Source organism: Somniosus microcephalus, chromosome 5, assembly GCF_052327205.1.
Source record: "Somniosus microcephalus isolate GS21.2 chromosome 5, FLI_Smic_1.0, whole genome shotgun sequence".
Lineage (NCBI taxonomy): Eukaryota > Metazoa > Chordata > Chondrichthyes > Squaliformes > Somniosidae > Somniosus > Somniosus microcephalus.
Genome location: NC_140991.1, coordinates 85,344,258 through 85,371,048, shown reverse-complemented (window position 1 = coordinate 85,371,048; position 26,791 = coordinate 85,344,258). Strand labels below are relative to the sequence as shown.

The 26,791-nt window shown below is 43.5% G+C and overlaps 1 protein-coding gene across 4 annotated transcripts in view; it reads left to right on the top strand.

The window, feature by feature from the left end:
• The window catches only part of znf804b (zinc finger protein 804B), a 1,078,762-nt gene that overhangs the window by 449,751 nt on the left and 602,220 nt on the right, over window positions 1-26,791 (top strand). Inside the window, exon 1 of one of the 4 annotated variants that reach the window (XM_085987924.1) lies at window positions 16,631-17,273. The exons of 2 other annotated variants lie outside the window; for them this stretch is intronic. In XM_085987924.1, coding sequence (XP_085844050.1) covers window positions 17,163-17,273 — 111 coding nt within the window. In that variant the 5' untranslated portion in view covers window positions 16,631-17,162. Of the gene's footprint in view, window positions 1-16,630; window positions 17,274-26,791 lie in introns of those variants that run through there. One more of the 4 variants, XM_085987928.1, reaches the window with a different exon arrangement.

Genomic DNA, 26,791 nt, shown 5'->3' with positions numbered 1-26,791 from the left:
TGTTGCAATTTATGCATTATTTCCTTGAATGTTAGCCATTGTATGTCCACCTTTTAGTGTAGTCTCCCAATCTACCATGGCCAACTTGTCCCTCATGCCCTTGTAGTTTCCTCTGTTTAGATTGAAGACCTTAGTTTCAGATTGGACTACATCACTCTCAAACTTAATGTAAAATTCAATCATATTATGGGCACTTGTCCCTAAAGGCCCCTTTACCACAAGATTATTGATTAGCCCTTTCTCATTACACAGTACCAGATCCAGAATAGCCTGTTCCCTGGTCGGTTCCTCCACATACTGATCCAGGAAACCAACTCACATGCATTCCAAGAATTCGTCCTCCACACCATTAGTGGTAATTTGATTTGCCCAGTCAATATGTAGATTAAAGTCCCCCATGATTACCGTATTGCCCTTGTTACATGCTATGTTACACAGTATAATTCCTACAGTATAGCAGTGACTACATTTCAGAAGTACTTAATTGGCTGTAAAATGCCTTGGGATGTTCTGAGGTTGTGAAAGGCACTATATAAATGTCAGTTCTTTCTTTCTTAATCAATACCAGGATGATTATTGAGCAGACCATAGGGCTGTTAAAGCAGAGGTTCAGGTGTCTGGGCAGGTCTTGGGATTCCCTACAATATGTTTCACAAAGAGTCTCCCTCATCATAGTAGTTTGCTGCATTCTGCACAACCTTGCCATACTCTCTCCCCAAAAAGGCTGTGGATGCTGGGTCAATTGAAATTATCAAGACCCAGATCAATAAATATTTGATGGGTAAAGTTATCAAGGGATATGGAGAAAAGGCAGGTAAATGGCATTGAGGTACAGATCTGCCATGATCTAATTAAATGGTGGAATAGACTCGAGGGGCTGAATGGCCTATTCATGTTCCTAATTTCCTATACAGAGAGTCCTATATTTGGAGGAGACAGAGCAACAGCAGTAGTCTTTATTGGATGAAGAAGAACAGTGGGAAGGCAAGGAAGCAGCAAAACGAGGGCCACCTCAACACCTTGCGGCAAGAGTTGCGAGGAATGAGTTAATTGGTCAGCAATTCTGGTGACCTGCTCATTCCCCTGCCCTGAAAATTCACACAAAGCCCCTCTGCGTTAACAGTTATTGTTGCATCCTTCACCACTCCCTTAATCTTGCATTAAAAACATTAAAACCATTCAGCCACCTTCTATATCAATGACATATTGACAATGCAGACTTATAGCTGCTATAAAACACACTGTTGATCAAAATACCAAATGCGATTAAGGTGACAAATTTAATACCCAGGACAATAATTATCTTCCACTCATTTCTCATTGGTCCCTTTCTTAAAGTTTTCCAACTGTGGTGTAGCGGGGACTGTTGGTAAACCAGGGCCCTTAAATATATCATTTAATTGTAGTGTAATTGGTGCGATTGATTTGATTAAATTTAATTGCAATTAATTAAAGGGTAAGTCATGGCAGGAGAGCCCGGCCCTGTGGTATGCTCCTCCTGCGCTATGTGGGAACTCAGGGACACTTCCTGTGTCCCTGACAACCATGTGTGCAGGAAGTGTGTCCAGCTGCAGCTACTGGCAGACCGCATTGCAGCGCTGGAGCTGCGATTGGATACATACTGGACCATTCGCGATGCTGAGGACGTCGTGGATATCACGTTTAAGCAGTTGGTCACACCGCAGGCAAAGGTTGGACAGGCAGAAAGGGAAGGGGTGACCAACAGACAGAGTAGTAGGCGCAGGCAGGTAGTGCAGGAGTCCCCTGTGGACATCCCCCTCTCAAACAGATATACCACTTTGAATATTGTTGAGGGGGATGGCTTATCAGAGGAAGGCAGCAGCAGCCAACTTCCTGGCACCAGGGGTGGCTCTGCTGCACAGGACAGGAGGAAAAAGAGGGGTAGAGCTATAGTAATAGGGGATTCTATTGTAAGGGGAATAGATAGGCGTTTCTGCAGCCGCAAACGAGACTCCAGGATGGTGTGTTGCCTCCCTGGTGCAAGGGTCAAGGATGTCTCAGAGCGGCTGCAGAACATTTTGGAAGGGGAGGGTGAACAGCCAGTTGTCGTGGTGCATATAGGTACCAACGATATAGGTAAAAAACGGGATGAGGTCCTAAAAGCTGAATATAGGGAGTTAGGAGGTAAATTAAAAAATAGGACCTCAAAGGTAGTAATCTCAGGATTGCTACCAGTGCCACGTGCTAGTCAGAGTAGAAATAGAAGGATATTTCAGATGAATACATGGTTAGAGGAATGGTGCAAGGGGGAGGGATTCAAATTCCTGGGACATTGGAACCGGTTCTGGGGGAGGTGGGACCAGTACAAACCGGACGGTTTGCACCTGGGCAGGGCCGGGACCGATGTCCTGTGGGGGGGTGTTTGCTAGTGTTCTGGGGGAGGGTATAAACTAAAATGGCAGGGGGTTGGGAACCTAAGCAGGGAGACAGAGGAAAGGGAAACAAGGATAAAAGCAAAAGATAGGAAGGAGAAAAACAAAAGTGGCAGTCAGAGAAATCAACAGTTTAAATCAAACATGGCCACAGTAAATAATAATTCTAATAGGTCTAAGAGCGTTAAAAAAACAAGCCTGAAGGCCTTGTGTCTTAATGCGAGGAGCATTCGTAATAAGGTGGATGAATTAGCTGCGCAAATAGAGGTAAACAAATATGATTTGGTTGGGATTACGGAAACATGGCTCCAGGGTGGCCAAGGCTGGGAACTCAACATCCAGGGGTATTCAATATTCAGGAAAGATAGGCAAAAAGGAAAGGGAGGTGGGAACAGTAATGCGGAGGTTGGGGATGGCATTAAAAGGGAAATTAGAGAAGCGTGCAATAAGGGCAATGGGTGACTTTAATCTACATATAGATTGGGCTAACCAAATTAGTAACAGTACTGTGGAGGAGGAATTCCTGGAGTGTTTACGGGATGGTTTCCTGGACCAATATGTCGAGGAACCAACCAGAGATCAGGCCATCTTAGAGTCATAGAGTCATAGAGTTATACAGCACAGAAAGAGGCCCTTCGGCCCATCGTGTCTGCGCCGTCCATCAAGCCCTGTCCAATCTAATCCCATTTTCCAGCATTTGGTCCATAGCCTTGTATGCAATGGCATTTCAAGTGCTCATCTAAATGCTTCTTGAATGTTGTGAGGGTTCCTGCCTCTACCACCCTTTCAGGCAGTGAGTTCCAGACTCCAACCACTCTCTGGGTGAAAAAGTTCCTCCTCAAATCCCCTCTAAACCTCCTGCCCCTTACCTTGAATCTATGCCCCCTTGTTATTGACCCCCCTACTAAGGGGAAAAGTTCCTCTTTATCTACCCTATCTATGCCCCTCATCATTTTGTACACCTCAATCAGGTCCCCCCTCAGCCTTCTTTGCTCCAAGGAAAACAACCCCAGCCTGTTTAGTCTTTCTTCATAGCTGAGGCGCTCCATGCCAGGTAACATCCTGGTGAATCTTCTCTGCACCCTCTCCAAAGCAATCACATCCTTCCTATAGTGAGGTGACCAGAACTGCACACAGTACTCCAGCTGTGGCCTTACCAGCGTTTTGTACAGCTCCATCATAACCTCCCTGCTCTTACATTCTATGCCTTGGCTAATGAAGGCAAGTATCCCATATGCCTTTTTAACCACCTTATCTACCTGATCCGCTGCCTTCAGGGATCTATGTACATGTACACCAAGGTCCCTCTGACCCTCTGTGCTTCCTAGGGCCCTACCACTCATTGTGTATTCCCTTGCCTTATTTGTCCGTCCAAAATGCATCACCTCGCACTTTTCAGGGTTAAATTCCATTTGCCACTTTTCCGCCCATCTGACCATCCCGTTTATATCGTCCTGTAGCCTGAGGCTTTCCTCCTCGCAATTTACCACCCCACCAATTTTCGTGTCATCTGCGAACTTACTGATCATACCTTTTACATTCTCATCCAAATCATTTATGCAGATCACAAACAGCAAGGGGCCCAGCACCGATCCCTGAGGTACCCCACTGGACACAGGCTTCCAGTCACAAAAGCAACCTTCGACCATCACCCTCTGCCTCCTGCCACTCAGCCAGTTTAGGATCCAATGTGCCAAGGCACCCTGGATCCCATGGGCTCTTACCTTCTTGACCAGTCTCCTATGCAGGACTTTGTCAAAAGCCTTACTGAAGTCCATGTATACCACATCCACAGCATTTCCCTCATCCACACACCTTGTCACCCCCTCGAAAAATTCAATCAGATTGGTCAGACATGATTTACCCTTGACAAAGCCATGCTGACTATCCCCGATTAATCCTTGCCTCTCCAAGTGGAGATTAATTTTGTCCCTCAGAATTTTTTCCAATAATTTCCCTACCACAGATGTTAGGCTCACTGGCCTGTAATTCCCTGGTTTATCCCTGCTACCCTTCTTGAATAATGGTACTACGTTAGCTGTTCTCCAGTCCTCTGGTACATCCCCTGTGGCCAGAGAGGTTCTGAAAATTTGTGTCAGAGCCCCTGCAATCTCCTCCTTTGCCTCACACAGCAGCCTGGGATACATCTCGTCCGGGCCTGGGGATTTATCCACTTTTTGGCCTGCTAAAACCGCTAGTACCTCCTCCCTCTCGATGCTAATATGTTCAAGTATATCACAGTCCCCTTGCCCGATTTCTATGTCTACATCGTCTTCCTCCATAGTGAACACAGATGCAAAAAATTCATTTAAAACCCCGCCTACATCATCTGGCTCTACACACAGATTGCCACTTTGGTCCCTAATGGGCCCTATCCTTTCCCTGGTTATCCTCTTGCCCTTAATATACTTATAAAACATCTTAGGATTTTCCTTTATTTTGCTCGCCAGTGTTATTTCATGGCCCCTCCTCGCTCTCCTAATTTCTTTTTTAAGTATGCCCCTGCACTTTTTATACTCCTCTAGGGCTTCCTCCGTCTTTAGTCTTTTGTAACTGCCAAAAGCCCCCCTTTTTTTCCTAATGCATTTTTGTATATCCCTTGTCATCCAAGGTTCCCTTTGCTTGTTGGTACCACCCTTGACCTTTACGGGGACATGTTGGCGTTGTACTTTCTCTATTTCCCTTCTGAAAGTCTCCCACTGCTTTGATGTGGATTTTCCTATAAGTAGCTGCTCCCAGTCCACTTTGGCCAGAACCTGCCTTATCATATTAAAATCGGCCTTCCCCCAATTTAGAACCCTTATTTCCGGGCCGTCTTTGTCTTTTTCCATGACCACCTTAAATCTCACCGAATTATGGTCACTGTCGCCAAAATGCTCTCCTACTGACACTTCCACCACTTGCCCGGCTACATTCCCTAGAAGTAGGTCCAGTACCGCCCCCTCTCTTGTAGGACTTTCTACACGCTGGCTCAAAAAGCTCTCCTGGATGCACTTTAAGAATTCTGCACCCTCTAAGCCTTTCACACTCTGACTATCTCAATTAATATTGGGGAAGTTGAAATCCCCCACTATTATTACCCTATTATTTTCGCACTTCTCTGAGATTTGCCTACATATCTGTTCCTCTATCTCCCCCTGACTGTTTGGGGGCCTATAGTACACTCCCAGCAAAGTGCTCGCCCCCTTTTTGTTTTTAAGTTCTACCCATATGGCCTCATTAGAGGAACCCGCTAATATATCATCCCTCCTTACAGCAGTAATTGACTCCTTAATTAATATTGCAACACCCCCTCCCCTTTTACACCCCCCTCTGTCTCGCCTGAAGATTCTATACCCCGGAATATTGAGCTGCCAGTCCTGACCCTCCCTCAACCATGTCTCCGTGATAGCAACAATATCGTACTCCCATGTGTTCAACAACAACTTCAGTTCATCCACCTTATTTGCAAGACTCCTTGCATTAAAATAAATGCCTTCCAGCCTTGCCATATTCCCTTTTGCCTTCACATATTTGCTCTGCCTTCCCAGCTGACTTGTTTTTTCCTCCGTATTTGGCTGTAATTCACCCCCTACTATAGCTCCACTTTGTATCCCATCCCCCTGCCAAGTTAGTTTAAACCCCCCCCAACAGTGCTAGCAAACCTCCCCGCAAGGATATTGGTCCCCCTCTGGTTCAGGTGTAAACCGTCCGACTTGTACAAGTCCCACCTTTCCCAGAAGCAGACCCAGTGATCCAGGAAACTAAAGCCCTCCCTCCTGCACCAACTCTTTAGCCACGCATTCATCTGTTCTATCTTCCTATTCCTATACTCACTGGCACGTGGCACCGGGAGTAATCCAGAGATTACAACCTTTGAGGTCCTGCTCTTTAATCTTCTACCTAGCTCCCTAAATTCTTGCTGCAGGACCTCATCCCTCTTTTTACCTATGTCGTTGGTACCAATGTGGACCACGACCTCTGGCTGTTCGCCCTCCCCCTCCAGAATGCCCTGCAGCCGCTCAGTGACATCTTTGACCCTGGCACCAGGGAGGCAACAAACCATCCTGGGTATTATGTAATGAGAAAGGATTAATTAGAAATCTTGTTGTACGAGACCCCTTGGGTCGGAGCGATCATAATATGATAGAATTCTTCATTAAGATGGAGAATGAAGTAGTTGACTCAGAGACTAGGGTCCTGAATTTAAATAAAGGAAACTACGATGGTATGAGGCGCGAGTTGGGTAGGATTGATTGGGGAATGTCACTCAAAGGGTTGACGGTGGATAGGCAATGGCAAACATTCAAAGACCGCATGGATGAACTACAGAATTTGTTCATCCCAGTTTGGCATAAAAATAAAACAAAAAAGGTGACTCAACCGTGGCTAACAAGGGAAATTTGGGTTAGCATATAATCCAAGGAGAGGACATATAAATTGGCCAGAAAAAGCAGTAAACCTGAGGATTGGAAACAGTTTAGGATTCAACAAAGGACAAAGGGATTAATTAAGAAGGGGAAAATAGAATATGAGAGTAAACTTGCAGGGAACATAAATACTGACTGTAAAAGCTTTTATAGATATGTGTGAAGAGAAAAAGATTGGTGAAGTGAAGCGTAGGTCCCTTGCAGTCAGAATCAGGGGAATTCATAATGGGGAACAAAGAAATGGCAGACCAATTAAATACATATTTTGGTTCTGTCTTCACAAAGGAGGACACAAATAACCTCCCAGAGATGTCGGGGAACATAGGGTCTGATGAAAGGGAGGAACTGAAAGAAATCAGTATTTGTAGGGAAATGGTGTTAGGGAAATTGACGGGATTGAAGGCCGATAAATCCCCAGGGCCTGATAATCTACATCCTAGGGTACTTAAGGAAGTGGCCCTAGAAATAGTAGATGCATTGCTGATCATCTTCCAACATTCGATGGAATCTGGAACAGTACCCATGGATTGAACGGTAGCTAATGTTACCCCACTATTCAAAAAAGGTGGTAGAGAGAAAACGGGGAATTACAGACCGGTAAGCCTGACATCAGTAGTGGGGAAAATGCTAGAGTCCATTATAAAAGATGTAATAGCAGAGCACTTGGAAAACAGTGATAGGATCGGACAAAGTCAACATGGATTTACAAAAGGTAAATCGTGCTTGACTAATCTACTGGAGTTTTTTGATGATGTAACTAGTGAAATAGATAAGGGAGAACCAGTGGATGTGGTGTATTTGGACTTTCAGAAGGCTTTCGATAAGGTCCCGCATAAGAGATTAGCGTGTAAAGTTAAGGCACATGGGATTGGGGGAAGGTATTGACTTGGATAGAGAACTGGTTGGCAGACAGAAAGCAAAGAGTTGGAATAAACGGCTCTTTTTCCGAGTGGCAGGCAGTGACTAGTGGGGTACCGCAGGGATCAGTCCTTGGACCCCAGCTATTCACAATATATATTCATGATCTAGACAAAGGAACTAGATGTAATATCTCCAAGTTTGCAGACGACACAAAGCTGGGTGGGCGTGTGTGCTGTGAGGAGGATGCCGAGAAACTCCAGGATGATTTGGACAGGTTGGGTGATTGGGCAGAAGCATGGCAGATGCAATATAACGTGGATAAATGCAAGGCTATCCACTTTGGTGTCAAAAACAGGAAGGCAGATTATTATCTGCATGGCAATAGATTGGGAGAAGGGGAAGTGCAACGAGACCTGGGTGTCCTTGTGCACCAGTCGCTGAAGGTAAGCATGCAGGTGCAGCAGGCGGTTAAGAAGGCAAATGGTATGTTGGCCTTCGTAGCGAGAGGGTTTGAGTACAGGAACAAGGATGTCTTGCTGCAGTTGTACAGGGCCTTGGTGAGACCACATCTTGAGTATTGTGTGCAGTTTTGGTCGCCTTATCTGAGGAAGGATGTTCTTGCCATGGAAGGAGTTCAGCGAAGATTCACCAGGCTGATACCTGGGATGGCAGGAATGACGTATGAGGAGAGATTGTGTCGATTGGGCTTATACTCGCTGGAGTTTAGAAGAATGAGAGGGGATCTCATTGAAACTTATAAAATTCTGACACGACTGGACAGAATAAATGCAGGAAGGATGTTCCCGATGGCCGGGGAGTCCAGTACCAGGGGTCACAGTCTAAGGATAAGGGGTAAGCTATTGAGGACAGAAATGAGGAGGAATTTCTTCACCCAGAGAGTGGCGAACCTGTGGAATTCTCTACCACAGAAGGCAGTAGAGGCCAATTCATTAAATATATTCATGAAGGAGTTGGATATATTTCTTAAGGCTAAGGGGATCAAGGGGTACGGGGAGAAAGCAGGGACAGGGTACTGAATTTGGATGATCAGCCATGATCGCATTGAATGGCGGAGCAGGCTCGAGGGGCCGAATGGCCTACTCCTGCTATTAACTTCTATGTTTCTGTGTAACTCTAGTACTCCTACGGGATGCTCCCCTAGTGGCTTCAGCTGTTGTTGCTCATGTTGCGACCCTCGAGATGCTCGAGACCGGTGACTCCTGGGTGCTCGAGCCTGTAAGTGACCGGCTGCAGACAGTTGCACCTTGGCTGCTGCTGGGGTAGTCTGGCCCAGCTGATTTGATGGGACTATGGTGGGTATTGGTTGAGGGTTGGTTAAGGAACAGATTTGATGACATCCTGAGAGAGGGCAACATGTCTTGCTCCCATTGCGCCACTGCCAGGCCGTTGGTCTGGAGCTCAACATTTCCAGTGATCTGCGAGACTGCAGACTACAGAAGATGAGCGACTACTTGAAAGCTCCTAACTATTCAATCCAACAATCTGTCCAAGGTGGATGCTTGTTTCTCCAAGGTGGAGCGCAGAGCCTGCATGGCAACTGTTTAAGCTTCCACCAACGCTGCAAGGGCTGGTGACATTAGTGCTTTTTGTGAGTACCCAGCTGCAGCATCCCTGGAGGTGGCCACACTTTCCACAGTAGACTGCAGACTGGTGAAACTGTCCGAGATGTCACCACTCAGGCTGGAAGCAGACTCCTCCATATGTTCAGCCATAGTGCTGAAACTCCTTGGCCTGCCTTCCAGTTTCTTTTCCCATGAAGTCCTCATCTCTGTCCTGCTCAACAGAGCTGGAGTGGGCCTAGCCCTCTGGTGAGCTGTTGGCTGGGCTGTCCCTGCTCGGGCTGGGTGTGTCACCACATGCAGACCCGCTGGCTCACTAATTCACATGGAGTGCCAATGTCTGTGCTACTGGTTGGGATGCATGGTGGTGCATCCTCAGGAGAAATGTTCTCCTCCTGAGGTGTCTTCTTCTGTATGATCCCTGTCCAGAGAAGGACCTAGAAGAAAGAAAAAAGGGACAAAAGTTTGGATGGCACTGAGAGATTGGACATTAGCAAGTGGCAGTCTTGATAATACAGCTTGAATTTGTGAAGCTTGCTGAATATTTGCTGTGGTGAATGAAGGATTACAAGTAATATGCAAACACCTGTCTCAGATAAGCTGGCAGGCTTGCCTTCACCGAAGCTCGTGGCTTTGTACGGACCAATATTCTCCAAGGTTTCATGCCCTGCTTGGGTGAGGGCTATGATGTTAGGTCCCCACCGCCCCCCCCTCCCCACCCCCGGTCTAGTTCCTCTCCCATGCATCATGTACTGTTTTGTTCTTCAAAAAGAGAGGGGGAGAGTTGTTGAAAAGGTAAGTGGCGATGTGTAGGACTTGTGCATATAGTGCAAAATGGAATGAGGATGGGGACCAGATGAATGAAAAGCTAAGTGTGTGTAATGTGAAGTAAGGAAGGAGTGCTGGGAGGAGGTGGTGGTTGTGCAATTGCTAAGATGCAAGAAGGGAATGGTGCTAATGTGTGGTGTGAAGAGAGCAAAGGAAGAGGTGAGTTTTTCTGGAATGAGAAGGAGAGGTGTTGCAGTGTGCCCTCGTGATTATATGCTGAAGGATGTGATGGAGGGGAAGGAACAGTTGAGAGTGGTGGAGGAGTGGTGAAAGGAGTATTGTCAGGTGTTGCTGAGAGAGATGGAGTGTTGAAGAGCTGTATTTACCCTTGCTGCTCTTGTGAGGTTATTGAACCTCTTCCTACACTGAAGCCAGGATCTAGAGGTAATGCTGCTGGCAATGACCCTGTCAGCCACCACTATATAGTAGTCCTGTGGATGCTCCTACATGTGCTGGGGAACAGTAACTCCTTCCTTGCCCTGACTTCCTCCACCAGGACCTCCAGGGAGGCCTCAAAAAAACCTGGAGACAGCCTTAGACTCATTTTCCTAATGGTCCTTCTTCCAGCAGTATAACAGCAGAATCTGGCATCAGGAAATACAACCTCACTTTAAGAGGTGCATTTCTGCTTTAAATAGGCCCAGGGAGACCTGCCAGAAATTGCACAGAGAAGATGAACAGGCTGCCCGTTTCCCAATCAGCCCATCAATCATATTAAAATGAGGCTCGAAAGTTAAAATCGCCTGGGTCTCATGTTGGCAACATCACGGGGGCTTTCCACTTGCTCCATTCCTTGCCCGCCCAATTCCCATTTACAAGATGCATATGCTGCTGCTTTCCAGTGTTCATTTTTGGGGAGTAATATAGTACCTAATCCATATTGACCTCAGATAGATCTTTATAGACTTTTTCAGATCATAAAAAGTAAGCACTGGTTCTTGCGATACCATACTAGCGATGACAGAGCAACTCAAGAAGGAAACCGAATATTGAACAATATAGCCAAAATTGTAGAGTACAAGTTGGAGGATGCCATGCCTAAACTGATCTGGTTAGGCCACACCTCGAGTCTGTGTCTTGTTTCGCTTACCAAGACATAAGGGAGACATTCGGGCCATGGAGGAGGTTGAGAGAAAAAAACAAAGACTGATCCTTAGCATCAAAGGACTGAGTTATGAGGAAAGATTGAAAAGTTTGGGCTATTCAGTCTGAAAAGGAGGCAACTAAGAGGGGACCTCACAGCAGTGCACAAGATCATAAACAGTTTAGAAACGGTAAATCCAGGACAGTGGGAGACTTTCAGAAGGGAAATAGAGAGAGTACAACGCCAACATGTTCCTGTAAAGGTCAAGGGTGGGACCAACAAGCAAAGGGAACCTTGGATGACAAGGGATATACAAAAATGCATTAGAAATAAAAGGGGGGCTTTTGGCAGTTACAAAAGACTAAAGACGGAAGAAGCCCTAGAGGAGTATAAAAAGTGCAGGGGCATACTTAAAAAAGAAATTAGGAGGGCGAGGAGGGGCCATGAAATAACACTGGCGAGCAAAATAAAGGAAAATCCTAAGATGTTTTATAAGTATATTAAGGGCAAGAGGATAACCAGGGAAAGGGTAGGGCCCATTAGGGACCAAAGTGGCAATCTGTGTGTAGAGCCAGAGGATGTAGGCGGGGTTTTAAATGAATTTTTTGCATCTGTGTTCACTATGGAGAAAGACGATGCAGACATAGAAATCGGGCAAGGGGACTGTGACATACTTGAACATATTAGCATCGAGAGGGAGGAGGTGCTAGCGGTTTTAGCAGGCCAAAAAGTGGATAAATCCCCAGGCCCGGACGAGATGTATCCCAGGCTGCTGTGGGAGGCAAAGGAGGAGATTGCAGGGGCTCTGACGCAAATTTTCAGAACCTCTCTGGCCACAGGGGATGTACCAGAGGACTGGAGAACAGCTAACGTAGTACCATTATTCAAGAAGGGTAGCAGGGATAAACCAGGGAATTACAGGCCAGTGAGTCTAACATCTGTGGTGGGGAAATTATTGGAAAAAATTCTGAGGGACAAAATTAATCTCCACTTGGAGAGGCAAGGATTAATCGGGGATAGTCAGCATGGCTTTGTCAAGGGTAAATCATGTCTGACAAATCTGATTGAATTTTTCGAGGGGGTGACTACGGGGGTGGATGAGGGAAATGCTGTGGATGTGGTTTACATGGACTTCAGTAAAGCTTTTGACAAAGTCCCGCATAGGAGACTGGTCAAGAAGGTAAGAGCCCATGGGATCCAGGGTGCCTTGGCGCGTTGGATCCTAAACTGGCTGAGTGGCAGGAGGCAGAGGGTGATGGTCGAAGGTTACTTTTGTGACTGGAAGCCTGTGTCCAGTGGGGTACCTCAGGGATCGGTGCTGGGTCCCTTGTTGTTTGTGATCTACATAAATGATTTGGATGAGAATGTAAAAGGTATGATCAGTAAGTTCGCAGATGACACGAAAATTGGTGGGGTGGTAAATTGCGAGGAGGAAAGCCTCAGGCTACAGGACGATATAAACGGGTTGGTCAGATGGGCGGAAAAGTGGCAAATGGAATTTAACCCTGAAAAGTGCGAGGTGATGCATTTTGGACGGACAAATAAGGCAAGGGAATACACAATGAGTGGTAGGACCCTAGGAAGTACAGAGGGTCAGAGGGACCTTGGTGTACATGTACATAGATCCCTGAAGGCAGCGGAGCAGGTAGATAAGGTGGTTAAAAAGGCATATGGGATACTTGCCTTCATTAGCCGAGGCATAGAATATAAGAGCAGGGAGGTTATGATGGAGCTGTACAAAACGCTGGTGAGGCCACAGCTGGAGTACTGTGTGCAGTTCTGGTCGCCTCACTATAGGAAGGATGTGATTGCTTTGGAGAGGGTGCAGAGAAGATTCACCAGGATGTTACCTGGGATGGAGCGCCTCAGCTATGAAGAGAGGCTGGACAGGCTGGGGTTGTTTTCCTCGGAGCAGAGAAGGCTGAGGGGGGACCTGATTGAGGTGTACAAAATGATGAGGGGCATAGATAGGGTAGATAAAGAGGAACTTTTCCCCTTAGTGGGGGGGTCAATAACAAGGGGGCATAGATTCAGGGTAAGGGGCAGGAGATTTAGAGGGGATTTGAGGAGGAACTTTTTCACCCAGAGGGCGGTTGGAATGTGGAATTCAATGCCTGAAAGGGTGGTAGAGGCAGGAACCCTCACAACATTCAAGAAGCATTTGGATGAGCACTTGAAATGCCACTGCATACAAGGCTATGGACCAAATGCTGGAAAATGGGATTAGACTGGACAGGGATGGATGGGCGGCGCAGACACGATGGGCCGAAGGGCCTCTTTCTGTGCTGTAAAACTCTATGACTCTATGACACCGCTTCATTATGTGATGGTGGGACAAGGAAGCATAGGTTCAAATTGGCAAATGTAAGCCTGAGGTTCAGTATTTTCTTCACACAAAGAGTGAGCACCATGTAGAAACAATGCCCGGATGGGCTAGTAGAGGCTAAAACTCTGGAATAATTCAAGAAACAATTGGATGCTGCGGCGATAGTGAAGTGGGGATCATTCATAATGGCTGGAGCTTTTTGGATCCATAAGTTGAGATGGGCCAAATGACCTTTCTCATTCACACCTATCTTATCATTTTTTTCTTTTCTAGAAACATTCTTTGGGTCCTGATCTGAAACGCACCTTCGTACACGATTTACCCTTCTGAGAAATTCTTGTAATCCCTTTCTTTGTTGTTAGTCTGTCCATGTTAATTGTAGCCTCAACTTTCAACCTGTCAAGTTTTATGTCCTGATCTGTGACCGGATTCTCTATGAAAGTGGGTTCATTCACAATGCATACCAATGTATCTTTGTTGAACTTCAGATTATTTTTCTTGGCTGTTCTTGCCTGATTCTGGTATTGATTTTCTGTTGAGTGTATTCCCAAACAGTAATCTTGTCCATGCCTGTATCAACATCACTTACGTGTTCAAACAATAAATGAGTGATATAATGATACACTTCAGGAGCATTGGAGATTCTATACGGAACAAAGAGGTGGTGATACATAACTTCTGGTTTGATGTGTAAAAACCATATAATTAAAGAATGCCCCAAGTCTTCCACTTGGAAGAACTGTCCTGAAATCTTACAATGTCCTGAGTTAGTTGATCTCAGCTGGGTTTGCAGTAAAGGTGCAACAAGTGGCCTCAGCCCTCTGGACTAGGGAGGGTCAAATCGACCAGGGTTCCTGCTTATGATCATAATCCAGCAAACCCTGCTGGAAATCACATGAAGACAGGATCTTCTCAACTGTGATATGGCCTGTGATTGAATAGCCTGCTAACAGTCATGGTATAGGTTCACATGTGAAGAGTCACCACTTGGGTGAGGTAGCAGACGGCTACTGGCATCCATGGAACTATAATCCAGCAAGGAGCCAATGCCTTCAGAAGAGGAAGAAGCGAGAGGAAAAAATTAATGGAATAAAAGGAGTAAAAAGAGAAAAAAAAATATTGCTGTGGTCCCAATCATTCTTTTTTTTTAGTTAAAAGCATCTCTTCAGTCAGATTCTGCTGAGCTCGTGTGCAGACATCATACATAGCATAATCATTTTTAACATAAATAATGATTACATTTTAAGCTGCTAAAATTGTTTTCCATGTGTGTCCAGAGGTAGAAATAACGTTAGAATGCACTCAACTTACCTTGGTTTTGTTCGGCACTTCCCTGAGAGAGCAATGCCTCCTGTTTCCCAGCACCACCGATTAGTTCTTGTGCTGGGAGGGTGGAAGAATCCACTTTGCCCCAGTGCAAGTAGGATGCACTCAGAGGAAATCAAGAATTTGACCTGGGCAACTGTAATATGATCAAAATCTGTGGTGCTTGAGGCCAATCCCACATCAGAGTTCATCGCTTGTGAGTTGTCAGGTCAAGCTCACAGATGGAGACTTTTCATGTCACTTTGTTGACTGCGAAATATTCCATTTATAATTCTTGTATGGTTTCAACTAAACAATAAAAAAGGAATTTTAAGAAGTATTGTTAAGGTACTACTTTGTCGCTGTGATGTCATGGCCCTAGATATATTACTGATTTTCACCAAACCCGGTATTTCACTTTGTGACTATTATTAAATTGTAACCTTACCTTTTGAGCTTCACATCTTTTACCTCAAGTAGGTCTTCTCTTTAAGAAGCTGCCAATTTTGTGAAAATGTTCCCTCTTGTGGGTGAACCTGTAATAGAATACTGATCAGCGTTTTTGTGTAAGATGCTTGTGAAGACTATTAGTCTGACCATGACTCTGGTATTTTGTGATTAATGATCAGTTTAAAGGTGTTTTGTTTTACTGTTAATGCAGAATGTTCTTTGAGAGGGTTGCTACTCTAACATGTACATATGATACAACTCATTTGTTATTGAGAAGCACTGTTAAACCGTTACCTATGCAAATAATTCAAATGAAAACGCAACATTGTGCATTTCATTTTGGGCATTACCTTTACATTTTCTAGGCAGCTCAGCAATCATACTGGACGAAAATACCTCAGCAATGTAAGCCAGAAATCCATATCCAACTACTTAACAGAAGCTTTACTCAAGCAAAATAAATCACTTTAGCAAGGTGTGGGTGGGTCCTGTGCTTTAGCATTACATCAATATAGGGCACTTGTGAAATGACAAAAATTTACATAATGGACAGGAGAGTTTCCTTCAGTGGCATTGCAGAGTTGATGAATGTAGCCTTTAGATCTATATTTTTTTCCATATCTAGAACTTGAATGTTGCTAATAATCAGTGCATTGTAGATGGTGTTACTGTGCACGTAAATAATAATTTCTGCAAGAATTCAATACACATACAGTGTTGACAGGGTGGAGAGTAATTAGCATGATAAGCCTGAAAAGAGTTTGACAGAACAATGACTTGTATATTGTTGAGTTCCTTCATTCACTCAAAGGGTTCCTTGTGTTCACTGTTATTCAGTGGTGAAGCATTATACATTTCATAATTAACATGACATTTTGGTGGTGTAAACAACAGCAGCTTGGTTAGCTGGTCTCCTTATAATATGCTGCAATTTTGTCGGCATTTCACTAATTACATTTCCAAAGAAAATAACTGAGATTTCTCTTTTTCCGGATTCATCTCATGCAATGTGGAGCTGCCTTGGTCCAGCCTGCTCCCTAGTGGCACTGTTTACAGCAAATGAAACAATTCAGTTAAATGCATGTCACTGAAGAGAATGGCAGTAAGACGATAAAGTGATTGTACTCTGTTTCCTCCTCTTTATACCCTATTTGGAACTGGATTGATCATTCTCACAGTCAGCTGGGGGCTGCTGCTGCTGTTGCTGCAGCTTGATATTGAGCCAGAAAGGAAAAAGAAAGGTATCAAAGGGAAAGTAGGCAGAGAATAAGCAAGCAAATTCAGGCAAAGGAAATGAAAAAGAATGGCTGGATGTGAGGAAACTAAAAGACTTGAGGGGAATTAAAAATAGCTGGAAGAGTTCTTTAATGCGCTTGCTGTCAGTTTAGGTTAAAGGTGCTGCTGATTGGAAGCTGTCATCTGTGGAAATCTGTTTACAGTCTTTTCCTGTTAGTGCCTGTGTGACAGTTGCTGGGTTTGAAATCCATTTGTTACTGTTATACCTGGCTTTTGAGGGCAGACTGCAATTTGACTGAAGCTGAGGCATCGAAGACTGGTGGCAGTGTGTAAAAGGGACTTCGTTATCACGGACTGCTCGCAGCAAGGTCTTTTGTCCATTTGACTGTGTGGACCAGTGGTGATCTGCTGCATCTGTCAGATAGTGTGGATCTTCCTGTCTTACCCGAGACAGAGGATTAGCATTTTCACATGGTCTGCGTTTTGGGAAGTGCATGGATTTGCAGTCTCGTCATTTAATCATCGGAGCCGATGGATTGGCTGACTGTGTTGTGTCTCTGCCTGCCGATGGTGAAGTAAAACAGTGCCTAGGTGTTGCATGATAGGGTTGCTGCTTCCACTTTCCTGTACGGCTGCTGAATTCCCCCTGCTTATGTCAAACGTCTGTACATATGGGAGACACATTACCGTATGGCGTGCTATTACCTTGTGATCAGCTCAACACATCTCAGCAATGGGCATTTTAGAAGCATTAAAGGAGTTTTTAGAGGTCCCCTGTGCAAGAATGGGAGTGAAGCACTGGTAAATTTAATGCATTTTTCTTTCCAGTTAATTATGTGTAATAAACTTTTTACGTTGTTACAGTTGCATCACTTGGCTGTGTAAATTGTATCTTTTGGAAAATGTACAGTCACCGAAATCAATATTTATTTCTTGCAAATTGAAACTGATTTTTTTTGATGATGCACTTTGTTTTCGGTATTGCTTTGATGTCTGAAGGGACGTGATGTGAAGTAATTGGTGGCAGAGTATATATGTATAGTTGAAGCAGGGAAATGGTTTAGGGGTTTGCTAGTCCAGAAACTGATGAAACATTCATTTAGTTAATTCGAACGGCTGACTCGCTGCATATCTATATATAGAATCGGATTGTGGCTGCATGTTAAACTTACTTTTGCAGATCAATTATGTCAAAGCATTTGCGAGCACTGTTTGATATTACTGCTTATTTTTAACGTTACAGATACAATTGTGCTTTAATGATAAAGTGTGTTGGTCAAGTGTTCCGTTCTCGTTGTATACATTTTTATGTCTTGAGTTAAAACACCAATTTTATCATCAGACTGTCAGGAGAGCAATTTCCATTCCAAGTGGAAAGGTTACAACGGCCATCAATAGAAAGCTGGTGGATGTTGTTGCGGTCTGAACCCGCTGAAGAAGCCGTGGTAACATTTGTGCTAATGTTAAAATACATGCGACGTGAATGTGAGAAGTTGCGAGCGCACACAGGTCAGCCTAGTTCACATTGCAATAGTCTTGCCATTGGAAAGTCTGAGAAAATGAATGAGAGAAAAAAAAGCCCTCTGTGCATTTGTCTGACATTGGAATTTGTCAATTCAGATACTCCAGTATCGACAAAAACCCCAACACCCCAATTTCCGGCGCCTCTTTCCCTGACTCTTTAACCGATAGTTTCAGTTTATGGTAATTCTGAATGGGGGCAGAAGATAGAAATTGAAAAAAGCATGTTTGACACTCACGAAAACAAATCCAACTCGATTGAATTCGGAAGGTAGCTTACTGAGGGTTATATGATAACTGATTCAGTCATGCAAGTGTTTCTCATTGCCAGTGCCAGTTGTATTATATTACAACTGTAGGACGATTTATGATGCAGTTGAAATTCCCACGGAAGAGAAATGTTGAAAATTGCCACACATACTTTGCATCTGTCAATGTCTAAAATTCTGGATTAGTTGAGATCACTTAAATGCGTTATTGTCTGTTTGAATATCTGTAAAGAGCCTTGTATATCTACACGTTATGATATTGGATCATATTGGGAGTCATTAAGATGCATTTTGTAAGTCTTTATATTTCTACCATCTTCTTGATGCAATCATTTAGAAATATATTTGTAGCTTTTGTTAACCGAGCTGTAGCATTATTATAAAGGTAAACGTACAGGTGAACTGGGCTGCAAAAACTTCCCATTTCTATCTGACCTTTTTAGCGCATCAGAATTTATTGAACTGAAAGCTTTCTTAAATCTGACCGAATTTGCTTCCGAACTCTCAAAATACATTTAGGCTTTCTCATCTAATAATTGTAAAAATAACGGTCTGTTTAATATTTGAAAATTATTAAGCAGCATTAGAATCATGGGCAGAATGACACAACATCTTTGCAAACATTCCACTCACAAGAAATTTAAAAAGGTATACTTGTAATTTGACAAATTATTATCTTGGGCAACAATAAAATGTCACCATTTTCTAAAAGGGTTAACATGAACTTGGCATTAATAATGATACACCTCTATTGCCTGAATAATTGTCTTCATAATTAACAAACACAAGTTAACTGCTGGTTAACTAAAACTGGGATTGTTAATCCACTGATACAAAAGGAAAATACTGCGGATGTGGGAAATCTGAAATAAAAACAAAAAATATTTAAAATACTCAGCAAATCAGGCAGCATCTGTGGAGAGAGAAACAGCGTTAACGTTTCAGGTCGGTGACCTTTCATCAGAACTGAAAAATGTTAGCGATGTTACTAGGGGGGATGCGGCAAGGACTTCTGTAAGCTCAGTCTAAAAAACCGTGAACTGAGGCTGAGATACCCAGTTGGAAATGACAGGAAAGAAATCCCCTTTGGAAGTTGTAATGAGCTAGAACTCATTGCTTTAGTGTATTTATAAACCTAATACAAATACACTTATGTACATAGGTATATAGAATGCAGATTCTATCTCTATAAAAGGACATGATTTTTCAGTAATTCCCCTGATCCTCCATGCTGCTAGTTTCCCAGCTGCCCATCATCTAGTCAGAGGTGGAGCGGGGCGGGGTGGTGGTGAGCTAATATTTTTTACATGGTCTCCATTCATACATGCTTTATACTATTGTATTTATTTCTGTCCCTTCCCCATCTGGGAGATGGAGTGTTCCATCATGGCAAGGGACTATGCCCAGTGCATTGTCAAGAATCTATGAAATGAGCTGGCTTGATGATTCATTTGGTAAATGTAACACGTAACTGCCCCATACAAACCAGAAAGTTCTATGTTTGATTCCCGGCCTGTTGTAGGTTGGTGATCTCAACCAGAGTTGCAGTGGTGAAGGGATGATATCACTCCACAGACAGACTCACTGTCTAGGCTCACATATGAAAATGATCACTGGGTGTGGTATTGGACTGGCATAGTGGAACCATACTCAAGTGTGAGTCTTTTTTCTCAAGGGGAAGAACATTGGAATAGAAAGAAACTTGCTCATAGCCAAGTCTTAGTATCATTCGATGCTGGAATGTGAACCCAGGTTCTCAGTATGGGAATTTATTGCTGTTTTCTTTCAGATACTGGATACTAAGACTATATATCTAGCATCTGTCCTTTTCATTCAGTTACTAATACATACTGTTGATTTTATCCCTACAATCATCCACAGGAGGCTTTTCGCTTGAAAAATTATTTACTTACATGGAAACTTTTTTGTCCCTTTGTGTAGGTGAAGTTTTAGTTTGAAACATGGCAGACGTTTTCTTTGAATAACCCATTTTCAGAGTTTGGTGACACATCCTACTGAGATGGACCATCAGGTTGGCAATCAGTTTCTTGATTGATGTCGCAGTGCAACATATATTCCATAGCCTTGTTGCATATGAGTGCCACATACAGTTTAATACCCTTAATTTGAATTTCTTATGCATTCAGTGCTGCTTCAGTTAAATATGGTCTGAAAGTACTTTAAATTCAAAACTACAGCAGAGATTTCTTCGGCCTTGAAACTGAGCTCTTTGAATATTAGCGTATGAACGTTTAACATATCCATACAAAAACCTTTGCCCATATTTTAATGGAGATTCTAGTAACTACAGGCTGGTCAGTTTAACATCAGTGGTGGGTAAAGTTTTAGAAACAATAATCAAGGAAAAAATTAACAGGCACTTGGAGAGGTTTAAGCTAATTAAGGAGAGCCAACATGGATTTGTAAAAGGCAGATCGTGTTTGACTAATCTAATTGAATTTCTTGATGAAGTAACAGGGGGGATTGATGAAGGGAATGCAATGGATGTTGTTTACATGGATTTTCGGAAGGCGTTTGACAAAGTACCACATAGAATGCTGGTTAACAAAATTGAGGCTCATGGAATAGGTTGGTCAGTGGCAGCTTGGAAAAGGAATTGGCTTAAGGACAGAAAACAGTGAGTTGTGGTAAATGGCTGTTTGTCAGACTGGAGGATGGTAGACAGTGGTGTTCCCTAAGGATCAGTGCTGGGGCCACTGCTTTTTTTGATATATATAAATGACCTGGATATTGGAATACAGTGTAAAATTTCTAAATTTGCCGATGACACCAAACTCGGGTGTGTGGCAAACAGTGATGATGATACCAATCGACTGCAACAGGACATAGAAAGGCTAGCAGAATGGGCAGACAAGTGGCAGATGGAATTTAATACAGAGAAGTGTGAGGTGATGCATTTTGGCAGAAGGAACAGGGAGAGGCAATATACACTTAATGGCACAGTTTTAAAGAGTGTGCAGGGACAGAGGGACCTGAGAGTTAATGTGCAGAGGTCCCTGAAGGTGGCAGGACATATTGAGAGAGTGGTTAGCAAAGCATATGGGATATTGGGCTTCATAAATGGAGGTATTGAGTACAAAAGTAGAGAAGTTATGCTGAACCTTTATAAAGCGCTGGTTAGGCCACAACTGGAGGATTACGTCCAGTTCTGGTCACCACACTTTAGGAAGGATGTGAAGGCCCTTGAGAGGGTGCAGAGGAGATTTACCAGAATGGTTCCAGGAATGGGGGATCTTAGCTACAAGGACAGGTTGGAGAAGCTGGATTTGTTTTCATTACAGCAAAGAAGGTTGAGGGGTGATTTGATAGAGGTGTACAAGATTATGACTGGTTTGGATAGGCTGGACGGGGAAAGGCTGTTCCCACTTGTTGATGGTACAAGGACTAGTGGACACAGATATAAGGTTTTGGGCAAGAGATACAGGGGGGATGTCAGGAAAAACTTTTTTACGCAGCGAGTGGTGATGATCTGGAACTCGCTGCTGACGGAAGTGGTGGAAGCGGAGACACTCAATGTTTTCAAGGGGAGACTGGATAGGCACTTGAGGGAAGTAAACTTGCAGGGCTATGGGGATAGAGCAGGGGAATGGGACTGACTGGATTTCTCTACCGAATGGCCTCCTTCTGTGCCGTATGACTCTATGACTATGCTAACCATGGGTTAATGTCACTGTTAAAATAGTGAGCAAAGGAATTTCATATGAACGTGTTGAATGTTTGTGCACTAATATTCAAAGAGGTCAATTTTGAGGGATTAATTTCATATCTACAGTAATTTCATATTAATATTTATAGAAATTCCTGCATTTATATAGCACCTTGCAGAAACTCAGGATTTCCCCAAGCGCTTTACAGCCAATTTAAGTCATTAAAAGAAAATTTGTTAACTATAGAATAGCTAAAGTTGTAATTCAACTAGTAACAATATAAAATGTACCTGCTGTAAAATCCAAAGTACACATTTTGCAGTTGCTGTTTCAATGTAAATCTTATTCATTGTATCGTATAAGTTATTCTGTGAAACTGAGTGGATATATGGACATATGTGAAGATGTGACTTGCACATCACAATTTATGGTACATTTTTCTTAATTAACTTCCTACTTTTATTAAAAATTGTAATTGCAGAGTATTTCTGCTACTCAGCAATTTCCAATTTGTTTGGGCTGAGTGTTCACAACAACCCATTAAGCAGACAGCATGTTTTTGTAGTGACAGATGCCTGACATCAAAACAATTCAGAGTCCACTGGACCCCTAATAAATTTAAAGCTATCATAAAAATGGAACAAAATTAATGTTAAGGAAAATGTCCCTCCAGAAGTGTGACAGTAACTTTTGCATTAAAAAAAATTAATGGGTCGTACACCAAAATAATAAATTACACTAGAAATGGAACTGGAAGTAAAATAGAAAGCAGTTTAAAAATTCAGGCAAGTCTTTGGTAGTTGGACTTGAGCCGAAAGAATATACATGAACTTATCCTTATTATGACATAAAACAGGATAATTTATACAGACAGGAATAGGAAATAGCCTGCTTTTGATTCTGTGGTAAGCAGATTATGTTGTACTGGATAACAGTTTGTTAACCAATATACTTTGCTGCAATATATTTAAAGGGATTCATGAATGATTTCAGTTTGATCAGTCAATAAGATACCAAACCTTTAAGGGAAAAACCTCTATGATCAGTTTCAGTAACATGCATGAATGGCAACGTGCTTGCGTCCTGGTCAACATGAGAAATAACATAGAAACATAGAAACATAGAAGATAGGAGCAGGAGTAGGCTATTCGGCCCCTCGAGCCTGCTCCGCCATTCAATGCGATCATGGCTGATCATCCAAATTCAGTACCCGGTCCCTGCTTTCTCCCCATACCCCTTGATCCCTTTAGCCTTGAGAAATATATCCAACTCCTTCTTGAATATATTTAATGAATTGGCCTCTACTGCCTTCTGTGGTAGAGAATTCCACAGGTTCACCACTCTCTGGGTGAAGAAATTCCTCCTCATTTCTGTCCTAAATTGCCTACCCCTTATCCTTAGACTGTGACCCCTGGTTCTGGACTCCCCAACCATCGGGAACATTCTTCCTGCATCTAGACTGTCCAGTTCTGTCAGAATTTTATAAGTTTCAATGAGATCCCCGCTCATTCTTCTGAACTTCAGCGAGTACAAGCCCAATCGACCCAATCTCTCCTCATATGTCATTCCTGCCATCCCAGGTATCAACCTGGTGAATCTTCGCTGAACTCCTTCCATGGCAAGAACATCCTTCCTCAGATAAGGCAACCAAAACTGCACACAATACTCAAGATGTGGTCTCACCAAGGCCCTGTACAACTGCAGCAAGACATCCTTGTTCCTGTACTCAAACCCTCTCGCTACGAAGGCCAACATACCATTTGCCTTCTTAACCGCCTGCTGCACCTGCATGCTTACCTTCAACGACTGGTGCACAAAGATACCCAAGGCTCGTTGCACGTCCCCTTCTCCCAATCTATTGCCATTCAGATAATAATCTGCCTTCCTGTTTTTGCTACCAAAGTGGATAACCTCACATTTATCCACGTTATATTGCATCTGCCATGCTTCTGCCCAATCACTCAACCTGTCCAAATCATACTGGAGTTTCTTGGCATCCTCCTCACAGCACACATGCCCACCCAGCTTTGTGTCGTCTGCAAATTTGGAGATATTACATCTAGTTCCCTTGTCTAGATCATTAATATATATTGTGAATAGTTGGGGTCCAAGGACCGATCCCTGCGGCACCCCACTAGTCACTGCCTGCCACTCGAAAAAAGACCCGTTTATTCCAACTCATTGCTTTCTGTCCGCCAACCAGTTCTCTATCCAAGATAGTACCTTGCCCCAATCCCAAATGCCTTAACTTTACACGCTAATAATCTCTTATGCGGGACCTTATCGAAAGCCTTCTGAAAGTCCAAATACATCCACTAGTTCTCCCTTATCTATTTTACCAGTTACATCCTCAAAAAATTCCAGTAGATTAGTCAAGCACGATTTACCCTTTGTAAATCCATGTTGACTTTGTCCAATCCTGTCACTGTTTTCCAAGTGCTCTGCTATTACATCTTTTATGATGGACTCTAGCATTTTCCCCACTACTGATGTCAGGCTTACCAGTCTGTAATTCCCCATTTTCTCTCTACCACCTTTTTTGAATAGTGCGGTAACATTAGCTACCCTCCAATCCATGGGTACTGTTCCAGATTCCATCGAATGTTGGAAGATGATCAGCAATGCATCTACTATTTCTAGGGCCACTTCCTTTAGTACCCTAGGATGTAGATTATCAGGCCCTGGGGATTTATCGGCCTTCAATCCCATCAATTTCCTTAACAAACTTTCCCTACAAATACTGATTTCTTTCAGTTCCTCCCTTTCATCAGACCCTATGTTCCCCAACATCTCTGGGAGGTTATTTGTGTCCTCCTTTGTGAAGACAGAACCAAAATATGTATTTAATTGGTCTGCCATTTCTTTGGTCCCCATTATGAATTCCCCATATTCTGACTGCAAGGGACCTACGCTTGACTTCACCAATCTTTTTCTCTTCACATATCTATAAAAGCTTTTACAGTCAGTTTTTATGTTCCCTGAAAGCTTACTCTCATATTCTATTTTCCCCTTCTTAATTAATCCCTTTGTCCTCCTTTGTTGAATCCTAAACTGCTCCCAATCCTCAGGTTTACTGCTTTTTCTGGCCAATTTATATGTCCTCTCCTTGGATCTTATGCTATCCCTAATTTCCCTTGTTAGCCACGGTTGAGTCACCTTTTTTGCTTTATTTTTATGCCAAACTGGGATGAACAAATTCTGTAGTTCATCCATGCAGTCTTTGAATGTTTGCCATTGCCTATCCACCGTCAACCCTTTGAGTGACATTCCCCAATCAATCCTACCCAACTCACGCCTCAGACCATCGTAGTTTCCTTTGTTTAAATTCAGGACCCTAGTCTCTGAGTCAACTACTTCATTCTCCATCTTAATGAAGAATTCTATCATATTATGATCGCTCCGACCCAAGGGGCCTTGTACAACAAGATTGTTAATTAATCCTTTCTCGTTACATAATACCCAGTCTAAGATGGCCTGATCTCTGGTTGGCTCCTTGACCTATGGGTCCAGGAAACCATCCCGTAAACACTCCAGGAATTCCTCCTCCACAATAGTGTTACTAATTTGGTTAGCCCAATTTATATGGAGATTAAAGTCACCCATGATGACTGCTGTGCCATTATTGCACGCTTCTCTAATTTCCCTTTTAATGCCATCCCCAACCTCTGCATTACTGTTTGGAGATCTATATCCCACTCCCACTAACGTTTTCTGCCCCTTGGTATTTCTCAGTTCTAACCATACAGATTCGACATCATCAGAGCTAATATCCTTCCTTACAATTGTGTTAATCCCTTCTTTAACCAGCAATGCTACCCCACCTCCCTTTCCTTTTTGCCTATCTTTCCTGAATATTGAATACCCCTGAATGTTGAGTTCCCAGCCTTGGCCACCCTGGAGCCATGTTTCCGTAATCCCAATCAAATCATAATCGTTTACCTCTATTTGCGCAGCTAATTCATCCACCTTATTACGAATGCTCCTTGCATTAAGACACAAAGCCTTCAGGCTTGTTTTTTTAACGCTCTTAGACCTATTAGAATTATTATTTACTGTGGCCATGTTTGATTTAAAGCATTGATTTCTCTGACTGCCACTTTTGTTTTTCTCCTTCCTATGTTTTTCTTTTATCCTTGTTTCCCTTTCCTCTGTCCCCCTGCTCAGGTTCCCAACCCCCTGCCATTTTAGTTTAAACCCTCCCCCAGAGCACTCGCAAACACTCCCCCTAGGACATCGGTGCCGGCCCTGCCCAGGTGCAAACCGTCCGGTTTGAACTGGTCCCACCTCCCCCAGAACCGGTTCCAATGTCCCAGGAATTTGAATCCCTCCCCCTCACACCATTCCTCTAGCCGCGCATTCATTTGAAATATCCTTCTATTTCTACTCTGACTAGCACGTGGCACTGGTAGCAATCCTGAGATTACTACCTTTGAGGTCCTATTTTTTAATTTACCTCCTAACTCCCTATATTCAGCTTTTAGGACCTCATCCCGTTTTTTACCTATATCGTTGGTACCTATTTGCACCACGACAACTGGCTGTTCACTCTCCCTTCCAAAATGTTCTGCAGCCGCTCTGAGACATCCTTGACCCTTGCACCAGGGAGGCAACACACCATCCTGGAGTCTCGTTTGCGGCCTCAGAAACACCTATCTATTCCCCTTACAATAGAATCCCCTATTACTATAGCTCTACCCCTCTTTTTCCACCCATCCTGTGCAGCAGAACCACCCCTGGTGCCAGGAAGTTGGCTGCTGCTGCCTTCCTCTGATAAGCCATCCCTCCCAACAGTACTCAGAGTGGTGTATCTGTTTGAGAGGGGGATGTCCACAGGGGATCCCTGCACTACCTGCCTGCGCCT